Raw genomic sequence first — 12073 nt, 5'->3', positions numbered from 1 at the left:
CTCCTCTCTCTCTCTCTCTCTCTCTCTCTCTCTGTCTTTCTCTCCATCTCCATCTGGCTCTCGTTCTTTAGCTTTGCTCCTGAAACCGTACACCCCTCCCTCGGTGTGGGCTGAGCAGGGCGGCAGGCAGCGCTGAAGCGACATTTGAGGGGAAAAAACATCTTTCCCACACTTTCACCATAGTCAATTTATAGACTTTTATTGAGTTGTGGAGTGCTCTCCCAGGAGTGCACTGAAATATCAGCCTAGCACAAGAAAACGACAACTACAAAGGCAGGGCCCGGGAAATGCCCCTCTGTTCGCTTCTGCATTGTCTGTGTGTGTGTGTGTGTGTGTGTGTGTGTGTGTGTGTGTGTGTGTGTGTGTGTGTGTGTGTGTGTGTGTGTGAGAGGGGATCCTGATCTTATCTTTGGTGTATCAATATTGCTTTCTGTCATATGCCTTTGTAAAAACCCACGGCAATCTCTCTATAAAACCGAAGCACTGGAGAAGACATTGCTCACCTGCACTCCCTGATGTAAAAAGTGTGTGGCGAATGAATGCTGACAAACCACTGCAAGGAGGAGAAGGAATAGAAATGTGTGTGTGTGTGTGTGTGTGTGTGTGTGTGTGTGTGTGTGTGTGTGTGTGTGTGTGTGTGTGTGTGTGTGTGTGTGTGTGTGTGTGTGTGTGTGTGTGTGTGTGTGTGTGTGTGTGTGTGTGTGTGTGTGTGGACTCCTATGATTATGGGTGTTACGTTAGTCAGCATTAGTCAGACAGACAAGGAGGGGGTAACACAGGTGTGCAGGTGCCCACCGGAAAACAGACTGAGACGAGGAGAAGAAAGGAGCGGCAGAGACGGAGAGATGATAGAGGGATGACAGAGAGGGATGGGGGGAGTGTGCACGGCAGGAAGAGGCTGGTGTTGAGTGGGCTTTATGGGGCTAGATGAGGCACGCGACTGGAGGGCTGCACTGCTTTCACGACGTTACTCATCGCCCCCCTCGGCCGCTCCATGCCTGGCTCACATGTCCATACAGGCACACACCCCCCCCACACACACACACACACACACAGGGCAGGGGACTTGCTACATACCACTGAAATCCAGTCATTCAGTTTGCTCTGTGCTCCGAGCAAACACAATAACAGCAGACGTGGATTTTGCCAAAACCAGACACCCACACCCATGGAGTGAGTTTGGACAAACAAAACAATCTCCTGAAGTCAAGGTGTTACGCAGCAACTGTTCAAACATTTCTGAAGGGGGTGAGGAGGGAAGTATTGAGGAAAGCGAGGGAGGCTTAAGCTTAATTTATACTTTGCCATATGGCGGTGTCGCGTGCTGGAAATGGCCAATCTACAAGCTACAAAGAATAAATCAGGCTTAACAATGAGAGATCAAGTCAGCAAGGGAACAAGATTGAGCAAGAAGGAGAGGAAGAAAGATGGTGAGAGGGGAGGGGGGGGGGCATGGGGTAATTGTTGGAGTTGTGTTTGTGTTGGATCTAATGGCTTTGTGATGCGATCAGTAATTTGTCTCACTCCCAAAAGCCTGTTTCTAATGATCGTGTTTTTGTAAGAGAAACACAAAACTTGGCTGTCTCTTTCACTGCGTTGTTCTCCGTCTCTTTCTCTCTCCTCCTCCTCTGTGTTAGTTTATGAATGGTGAAGACAATATCACTACAACATCGAGGCTAAATATCAACATTTGTACATGAAACTTACAGTACATCCTCGTACACGTGCATCCGTGTGTACATGCATTCATGACTAGCAAGATGTGGAATTCTCCCTCGCATACACACAGCCTGCCATACTCATATACAGGCCAGGCTGCCGAATTGAGTCATTGGATATTATTTGGTGGGAACATCATGCAATATCACATTGATGTTTTGGATTGCTGAAACGCACTGTCACTAAATCACTCTCCTCTATGCGCGTGCATGTGTCTGTGTGCCTTTATGTGTATGAGAATGTGCATGACTCATGGCAGTCCCAGAAATAGTAATAATGTGTTCCTCTCTGCTCTGTAATCAATGAGTTCCCGCCACAAATTGTTGCGACCAAAAAACAGCCAGGCCTATGAAAACAACTCACCAGTAAATATTACGTCCTCAGGGTGAACTCTCTCTACGGAGTAGGCCACGCAGGACACTGCGAAACTTCAAAACAAATGTCCCGGGAGATCTCACACCGTGCAATTACACTGCGGCACACGGAGGCAGTTCTACTTCCAGGCAGAGGTTGTTGTACTGGGACCACCTACGGTTAAGAAGAGGATTTTTTGATGTCATGAGATGACCTGCTATCTGCTACCTTTTTGTAACTTTTTCAAGAAATTAAGGTTTTATGGCAAAAAATAGTAGTAGTAGTACGTTTTTTCATCATCTGAGCTTGTCTGATTTTAACATCAATTAAGTCTTGGCTTTTGTGATTTGTAAGCATTTTTCAGAAATTATATTTTGAAGCTTAGTAAGATGACGAGCGAGAACAATTTAGAGTTGATGTTTTTCATGTGTTCTGTTTCATTCTCTTCCCCTTGTGGGCAGGATGTGTGTATATAACATAAAGATACATTTTGTCTGAAATAGAAACCACAAACATTACAAAACTCTAAAATCACCACTTGGTGTCACAGTACAGTATTGTGTAAGTTTCATAGGTGCTTGTTAAAGGTCATAAAACTAAGCGTAAATGCGTAATGCGTCACTTTTTTCGTACTCAATCTGTGTAGACGTGCACGCGTGCGTCTGCTGGCCAAACTGCAGGAGGTTGACCCCTGGAGGTAGGGGTTAAAGGGTAAGTGATGACAGAGCAACTAATCTTAACAAGCTGAAACCATGAAGCAGGTCACCTGAGGAGACCACACATGCACGCAAATACATGCACACCCAAATATTCACAGAGGGAAAGCACGGTACATGTAATTGCTGAAATGAAGGCGCACACACATTCTGCATTATTATTACAAATTATGTAATTTAACAGCATTTAAATTCCAGAGTTTAAATTGCCCATGAGGAATATGTTCTTGTTCTCTCTACTGCCAGTCTCTCTCTCTCTCTCTCTCTCCCTCTCTCTCTCTCTGTAGGTAAACAAAGCCATGGCTAGTGTAACTCGGGCTGTGGTCTGCTATTACCTGCAGTCACGTTATATACCACTGCACGTGAGCAACCCAGTGGAGAATGGAAACCCAAACCTACAGTCTGAACGAATCACCTCATGAACTTTCTCATGACCTAGCTGGTTACTAGGCCATTCTCTGGTCTGACTGGTTAGACCAGCTGGATAATTTATAGGTCAAACACAAATGTAAGAACAAACAGCACAGACTCAGACAAATTATGTTCATGTGAATGTCTTAATTGGCCCTCGGGGGACACATCACATTTTGGATTACATTTAATTGAATCAAACATTTAGGGTGCACCACACCCCTGGCCTTGGACGATTATTCCGTTGGAGGTTATCTGTCGAGAAGTTAGACCGTGAGACTTAATGTAGGCTCATATTGATGTGATAATACTGACAGTATTGTTGGATAGACGGTTAAGCCTGTTTATCAATGGAATTGAAACTGTTGAAATTGTTACTTCACTGGAGCGTAGCAATGAAAACAGTCATCAAATCCCCATAACCACTCCCAGAAGGGCAAGTTAGGACACACTGGCCTGGGACAGTCCAACTTATACAGTAGGCTATACATACTGTAGGTAACTCCTGTAAAATACATTACAGTGCACTCATGTTGGGCAAACACTCACACACATAAAAATGCTCATTACTCAAAATCAAACACACATGCACACAGAGCCTTAAAACTAGAACATAAATCCCTTCTCTCCTTCAAAACGGCTCTAAAAGAGCACTTGCTGTACAGGTGGCTGCAATTCGAAACTGGCCCCTGTAAAAGTCAAAGCCTAGACCCCCCCCCCGCCCCCCCTCGAACTGTTTACTCAAACTGATTACTGTACATATTTTTGTTTTTGTTTTCTAAATGTTTATATGATGTTTTGCATAGCAGTGTATAGTTGTCTGTCATTAAATGTTTTGATGAATTGAATACAAAGGACCCCAATGGAAACGAGCCATAGGCTTTTTGGGTTTAAAATCCTCTTAGCAGACCTTGTATTGAACTGTTTTCTTTCCTGTGCTTTTTTTGCAAACTGCTAATAAAGTATTCAATCAATCAATCTTACTTTATAGCACCAACATTTCTTATACAACAATATTCCCAAAGGGACAAACAAAAGACTGCATTTTTATTTAAAATAGATGTAAATCAAGTCTTTTGCAAACCTGAATGAAAAGCTGCATTGGTGGAGTACACAATTACAAAGACGTCAAGGACCTTCTGAAGAAGGTTAAATAGTTTTCTGTATGGAGCACGTGGATTATTACATTTAGATGAAATATGACATGGACGATGTTCTACCCATTAGCTTTGATGATGATAGGGCAGGACAAAGATTTATTGAAGCTGTCTTACGCATTACAGATGCAACTGTCCACCTAGCAACAGAGTGCATATTCTGTAGATAAATACTATGCGATATGCCTTTAAATCAATATTTGAAACTTTTGCCCCGATTACGATTAATGAACAATTAGATTTTGTAATTTTTGTAATGTGTGAGACTATTTTATTAAATATGAGACTATTGAACGCCTACTGAGTCAACCATCGAAACCAACCACATGCAAGACTACATGCTATGGCCAGTGTTTATGGCGTTTTCAGAATCAGAATCAGAATCCGTTTTATTGTCACATCACAGGTTTACAAGGTAAAAAAGTGGGTGAAATTCTTTTTTGTACATCGTTCCCATCGCAACGTTAGTTTCCATAGAAAGAAGAGGGGGGGGGGGAGAAGAAGAGGGTGGGGGGCAAGTGGGAAGGAGATCAAAACAAGAGAGCAACAGAAGGCCAGACAAGTTATCTACATATTTACAAATTACCTGAGATAATAAAAAACTAAAAAAACTAAACTAAGGTGCCTGAGCATAGCAGCAATGTATTGTATACTGTGCATGTTATACTTATACTGTGCATGGTTTGTCCTACTTTCACATGGGTTAAACGCGTGCATTAACTGTTTTTAACCACATGAACACTAGCCTCCATATCCTGGGACGAACAGTCGGCAAAAATAGCCAATCTACAAGCTCACAACACAACAGGTCGCAAGCTTATAAATCAAATCTCTTCACCAAACATTCAGCAAAGAGATTTTGGTGTAGAGAGAAAAAGGGAGGTGAACAAGTATTGACCCTTGGGGGACACCGGTCAACTAGGTTTAAGTGGCAGAATCATTTTTGCTGTGTTATGATTGAGGCTATGTGAGCAACTGTACTCCTTATATGTACAATTGTAGTCATTAAAGTCATTCAACTTAGCCATTAATAGTGACTCTGACCTCTCTGATTTACATTGACATTATATGAATTGTGCTTCCTCAAAAATATGGGGTACACGGTAAAGGTTATCATCACTAACCTTCCATAGACCAGTACGCTTTGTCCCCTCTAATGCAGATACATTTGAAAAGGCATCTTTTTTCTCTCTTTTGGCCTTCCATAATTATACTGTACACAAAGCCACCATTTTCGGTCAGTGAAAAACTGCTCTTGACAAATGCTCTCCAAAGTGGCTAGTACATTTTAAAATGCCAATCTCATGGCATCGTGTGGACAGCCAGGGAAAGAGATTTAGTTTTGTTGTTCACTCCATCTACTTTGAATGCTTAATAACATAGCTTGTGTAACTTCCAAGCAGTACATAAGACAAAGTATTTAGTATTCACAGCTGCTATGCAACGAACCAAATACACAAGGAACTTAATTTGATTGCTTTAATTTGATTAAAGTGTCTTGACAGAAGTTGGTGTGTGTTGTTGTTCATCAACAGTGAGTTTGAGTTCCCCATGTTATGCTTACAATGTACGACTCTGCCTCTGTCTCTAGAATGGTCCAACCGGACGGGAATCGAACCAGGGCATTTTGCGCCTACTGTATGTGGAGGCTCAGAGCTGACGGATCATGTCTGAGCCATCTGCAGAATGTACTAATATGTAATTCATAATTATAGTCATATCAGGCCTGGTGCTACAGTATAAGCTCATTTCATGTACCTTTCTGATAATGTTCCAACCAATTAAATAACCCAAAACAACGACATTAATGGGGCGGTCTCTGCACCATATGTTCTACTTTATTCTATAAAATACACTGTACAATCCTATTCATTTACAACAAAATAGCGAACATAGCTGATCTATAAACACACAAAACCCGAGAGCTTGCGTTGTAAATCAGATATTAGATATTTTAAATTATTTTGTTGCATAATGTATTTTATATTTTTGACTATTTTCGTCTGTTTTGTCTGTCTGAGTTATTTAACACTTTTACTGTGTATGCTCCTTTTTCCATGTCTTAAATCAAGACCCAAGAGGCCAAAGTAAATGGTAATTACACTAGCAACTGCCTACAGTAGTGCTTAACCACTTCCAACCTGCATGGCGTCCGTAGTTTGGGTATGTCATTACAGGCAAGAGTTTCCCCGCCAAAATCACGATATTATAGCAGATCTGCAAACTCTCACAACACATCACGTAGATGTGGATGTACAGGAGAAGACAGAGGGGATGAGATCAGATCAGAGCAGATGAGATTAAAACGTAAACATTTTAAATCAGGAATACACACATCAAATGTCCAATGTGTGGAATACTGTATATGAAACAAGTGTATGGTGTGTGTTCACATGCACACTCATAGCACATGATCAGGTTATGTCATGTCTGCATACAGTTTATTGCTGTCCTGTGCTTTATTCATACAAACAATCAACCAGGATGGGCTTCATCAGAGAAAACATTTTGTTTGTTTGAATGCCCTATACAAACAAAATTCAAGCACAGGACAGCAGTGTACTGTGTGCAGTCAGACATTATCTTTCTTTAATTTGAGGTTTTTGGTCCAGCACAGCTTTTATAGATGCCAAAATAGGCAAACATTCAGCGAAAAACATTCGCATAGAGATTTGAGTTTATAGATCGGCTATTTTTGGCAAAGATATTTGGTGTAGAAGGAAAAAAGGAGGAGACACCACACACCACTGGGGGACCCCAGTCAACAAACTATATCTAGGGTTTAAGTGGTTATGGCAATAATGTGGGTGTTTTATTCATACATTGGTGATGGTGAAGTTGTCAGAATTAAAATCTATATACACTCCTATGTTATGAGATGTAGAAAAACACATCTAGCTTGGACTTCTTTTTTGTGTGAAAACGAGCCATATTCAATGACCGATTAAAACAGAATGGACGTTTGCGGTAAAAAAGTTTTTGTTACGGTGGATAGACGAGAACGTGGCTTCTGTGGCGCTCTGTGGATCGTCAAAATAAGGTAAAAAACGCTGGCAATTTTGAATTAATTCATTAATTAATACCTGGCATTGATTGTGATAAATGAGGGGTTTGACCACATGAACTTAGCCTCTCCTAATCTGGGCATGTCATAGGCGAACATTCAACAAAAACGGTTGAACGTCAAAAAAATTGCCGGTCTACAATCTCACAACGCGCTGTGCTGCGAGCTTGTAAATCAGCTATTTCCGCTATTTGACACACAACTAAGCACATAGGGTTTAAGGGTTAAAATCGAACTAATTATATGACATTACGCTTTTCTGTTTGACCCGACAGACCTATTGTTCCTCTTCTTTACGATCGTTTGTTTCTTGGTCAGTCTTTGGCACATTGACTTCTTCACTTGCCATCTTCTCTAGTTGCTCTGGCACCACTGCTTTGTTTTTCTCTTCCTGGTCGGTCGCGTCAACGTCCTTTTTCGCGGTGGCTACATCAGGTTTGGATACTTCCTCTTTCAACACTTCTTGGACATTGTACTTCCTATACAATGCGTAGTCATGCACCACACTGACACAGCACACTGTCTTGATCACCCCCACAATGATGGTGAGCTCTGGGTTGGTCAGGTCAACCTTATTCTTTGGGTTGAGATTCCGCACCAGACCTGCTATTGATTCGATGATCTCCTCTCTGTTGCTGTGGCTGCTGTTTCGGGCCTTGAAGGCAATCTGATAGGTGGCGTGGCTGGGGGTTTTGAACCAGGGCTCGAGGAAAGTAACAAGGTATTCCTCCATGTTTTCCTGGAAGGCTTTGCATGTTCCGCTCACTGGAAGCATCCTGAGGATAACACGGGACTTTTCCTTCTTGGTGGTGTGTAGGTCAGACAGGATATGATGCACCAACTTGTCAGGTTCCAGATTTTGAGTCCTGATGAAGATTACATTGTTTGCGCCACTGTAAAATGCCTGGAAGCGCCTCTGTTGTTTCTCTTTGGATGCCTTCAGCTGAGCCACTTCCTTTTTCAATGCTGCCTCAACATCATATTCATCACACTTTTCTTCACTGCTACCCCCCTCGTTAAACTTCTCGGGTCCGTAGAGCTGGTCAGCATATTGATCGAGCAGATTGAGCGCCTCGGCGGTACATTTCCTCTCGTTCATGTTGCAGGTGATGAGGATCCCCTGCATGCCCACCTCAAGCTTACGGTGACCGCCGCGATAGTGTTTCTTGTTACCGCGTTTCCTCAAATACTTTTGCACATCGGACATTTTGTTAATCAAATGGGACGCTAATGTGACAAATATTAACACAGACACAACCAAAACCCTGGGACTGACTGGCTACAGTAGGTGGTTATACTTGTTCTGAGGGCGGCGGGCGAACCTCTGATGTCACGCTCATGTCACCATGACTCAGCCATAACCATATAAGGAGTTCCTAATGCGGCCATGCCCAAATATGGAGTGTGTCGCCTAACGTCAATGTGTCGTCATGTCATCAGGTGCAAACAAAGCAGAAAGCTTCATATATGGGCACAAAAGTATGTGTCTGTGCTTGGTGCGACGATGCTACAGTAGGCTTATCTTACGTTTAACATTATTAATATCTTTAATATCACAATCCAAAATCTAATCCATAACGTTAACCACTCTTTATGGAGCACAGCAATGTTTTGGTGAACGCCACAGAGATCCTAGCAGCAGCATGTTTGCAACTAATTTATATCTGCGGAGGATGACCAGTACTGCATGCGGTAACTTTTATTAATCATTATATAAACATGATAATGTTCTAATGTGTCTCGTGCAGTGGTCTGGTCTCGTGCTGCCAGTTTGCGCACCATATGTGCAGTGAGTATTATGCGCAGTTGGCTCAAAAAATCCTCTTCGTCCCGTCAGCATCCCAGGGGAGATACATTTTCGTCCCAAATACATATGTTTACGTCCCCGGGACGTCGGGAGTCCCTTCTCCAGCCCTGATATATATACAAATTATGCTCCCATTTGAAAGACTGAAAGAAAGAAAAATAAACAGCCATCTTAATTAAGTTTTGCTTAACACAATTAAGACATTAACCTGATTTAGCAAATCTGATAATGTTTACATGACCACTTCAATAAGCAGAGTATTGCCTTAATTGGAGTTAGATAAGGCACTGATTACAGGATGTGTATATGTGCAACATATACAGAATGAATGAGGAAAAGATGCATGATACTGTATCAGTTTAATATTACATAGAATGTGCAAATGTGTGTCAATAATGTATGTATCTGTAGTCTCTAAATGTATCTCCAAAGCATACAGGCTCTACATGTGAATATGTAAATAATAGAATGGTATTAGTTTAACCACTGTAATGTTTGAAAAACATCTTGAAAGACTAATTTCACCTTTAATGACATGTCCAAAATAGGGAAACCATTGTTAAAGGGATTAAAAGTGGAAAAACATGATCTATCATCAAAGAGAAATAGATGCACGGCAGGTGTAAGAAGACCAACGGAGGACAGGGCAAATATATCTCCATGGAAGGATGGCCGGAGGAGCTCGAAAGCAGACGCTTGGAGAGATCAAAAAAGGGAAGGGAAGGAATAGCTCTAAGACTGGACTGGAGAACAAAGAGAATCGCTGTAAAGAAGAGTCAGATGAGAAGGAATTGACAGAAAAAGGGGAAGAGACAAAGATTCAAAAGGTGTAAGGGAAGAAGAACTTCCCGGGTCACATTTCTTCCCTGTCATGAACAGAAAGGAGATGAGAGAAAGATGAAAAAGCACACCCTGTAGGAAGACAAAGTGGGGGGAAAAGTTCTGACAGTGATGTAAACTTGTGAACTCTTACAACAGGCACAGCGGTGAAACAAGTTAATCGGAGGAGCTCAACATTTTCTCCAATAAAACATAGCACTTAGTGTGTGTACCTACCTTCACGTACAGATCTAATTGCAATGTCCTGGCTCAAGGCCTTTGACCTTGTCATTAACCTGAGTCAAAAGTCATTCCCTTTTTCCTGTGTTATGTCTTAATGTTGATGTGGACAAAGTCAGTTGTATGAATATGTAAAGGGTGTCAGACAAGGAGCGGGCTCCCAAAATTGTAAACTGCCTCCTAAATGTCTAGGTTTCAGTTTTCGAAGCACCATCTAAGGGACTGATATTTAGCTGTGAAGCCGATCCACTGTGGTGGATTTAAAGATAGAACTCAAATCAACAAAAACGATCCTGAAATAAGAATCTGGGGTATCCTCTTTTTCAAGGGCAAACTGCAGTCCCTTGTTCATCATCCAATGATCAATTTGACCAGAAAGCAAAGTGGGTCACAGAGAGATACTGTGAGGACTTCATTATGCCTTTAAGGCAGTGATTCTTAAATTGAGGTCTGGGAATCCCCAGGGGTCCTTGAAACAATAGTTATAATATAGCATCAAATTCAGTTCACTTTAACCCTATGTTAAAGTGTTTATAAGTGGTTATAAGTACTATATCTAAAAGCTCACAATGTGTCGCATGATGTGCTATTTTTGAAACATTTTGAAAAATTGTGAACAATTTTGAATTGAATTTTGAAAACTGTTAACACTTCTCTTATGGGGTCCTTGGCACTTGGATGGGGGTACATGGTCTAATAAAAAACCATGTCCTTGACATGTTTGAGAACCACTGTTCCATCCTCCTGTGTCACTCAACCTTGTCTCTCTAAGCTTTCTGGCTACCTGAATAAAACAAAAATGAACACAGTTATGAACTAGACAAATTTGCTCCTCAGAGCACAGGTCTCCACCAGGGCAGGTAGCTTATTGTGGGCCAGGATCATTTTGATAGAATGAGCTACAGTTCAGGAGTTATGAACAAAACATGAATCAGCCTGTTATAGCGCCATCATGAGGCTGATTTGAAAGATGTGTGGTGGCATGTCTTCATCAAGCTAGTATAAGTGTGTGTGCAAACTTTCACTGCAATCAAATGCTGTGAACGTTTTGTGAAAAACGGGCCACTCCTGCAAACTTTGGAAGCCAATCGTAGCCAATCAACATGGAATATAAGAAATCTGACAGATCCGTCTTGATCACATGACTACAGAAATAATGTGTAACGACGATTGGCGTGATGTTAGGACAAAATCTGTAGGAGTAATATACAAAAATCACACCCAGTGTGAAGTGGGCGGTGTGGTCATCACAGTGGTCATCATAGTGATGGAAGCTCACTTTCAAAAACAAGACCAGGAGACCTGGTTCTGCCAGACCCAGACTTCACATGACGTGTCAGCCTGTGTCTATGCCCATGTATGGACGAAAGGGGGACAGACTTTTATGGCTGGGGCCTAAGGACAAAGTGACCAAAACCTGTTTTTTGCCCATGTATGGAGAAAACAGGTACAAAACATGCCCATGTATGGACGAAAGGGGGACAGACTTTTATGGCTGGGGCCTAAGGACAAAGTGACCAAAACCTGTTTTTTGCCCATGTATGGAGAAAACAGGTACAAAACATGCCCATGTATGGACGAAAGGGGGACAGACTTTTATGGCTGGGGCCTAAGGACAAAGTGACCATGCCCATGTATGGACGAAACAGGTACAAAGCCTCATGTAAGCCAGACCCCCTGGGTCCGGCAAAAATGGATTTTTGGAAGTGCATAATCCTATTTATAGGTTATTAATGTCATCATGTGTCTCGCTAGCCAATCACAGTGCTGAATAGAGTCAGCCAAT

General features: G+C 42.0%; 1 protein-coding gene across 1 annotated transcript; it reads right to left on the bottom strand.

Moving 5' to 3' along the window:
* Positions 1–7698: 7698 nt before the first annotated feature.
* LOC308081882 (THUMP domain-containing protein 1-like) lies at positions 7699–8628 on the bottom strand (the record flags this gene model as incomplete). Its single annotated transcript, XM_080423500.1, has 1 exon — positions 7699–8628. One exon carries the CDS (start codon positions 8626–8628, stop codon positions 7699–7701), a length of 930 nt encoding a protein of 309 aa, XP_080279626.1.
* Positions 8629–12073: the final 3445 nt, after the last annotated feature.

The sequence above is a fragment of the Gymnoscopelus braueri genome (genome assembly GCF_963280865.1).
Source record: "Gymnoscopelus braueri genome assembly, chromosome: 3".
Taxonomy (NCBI): Eukaryota; Metazoa; Chordata; class Actinopteri; order Myctophiformes; family Myctophidae; genus Gymnoscopelus; species Gymnoscopelus braueri.
The sequence above is the reverse complement of the archived record's forward strand: the minus strand, read 5'-3'. Positions and strand labels throughout refer to the sequence as shown.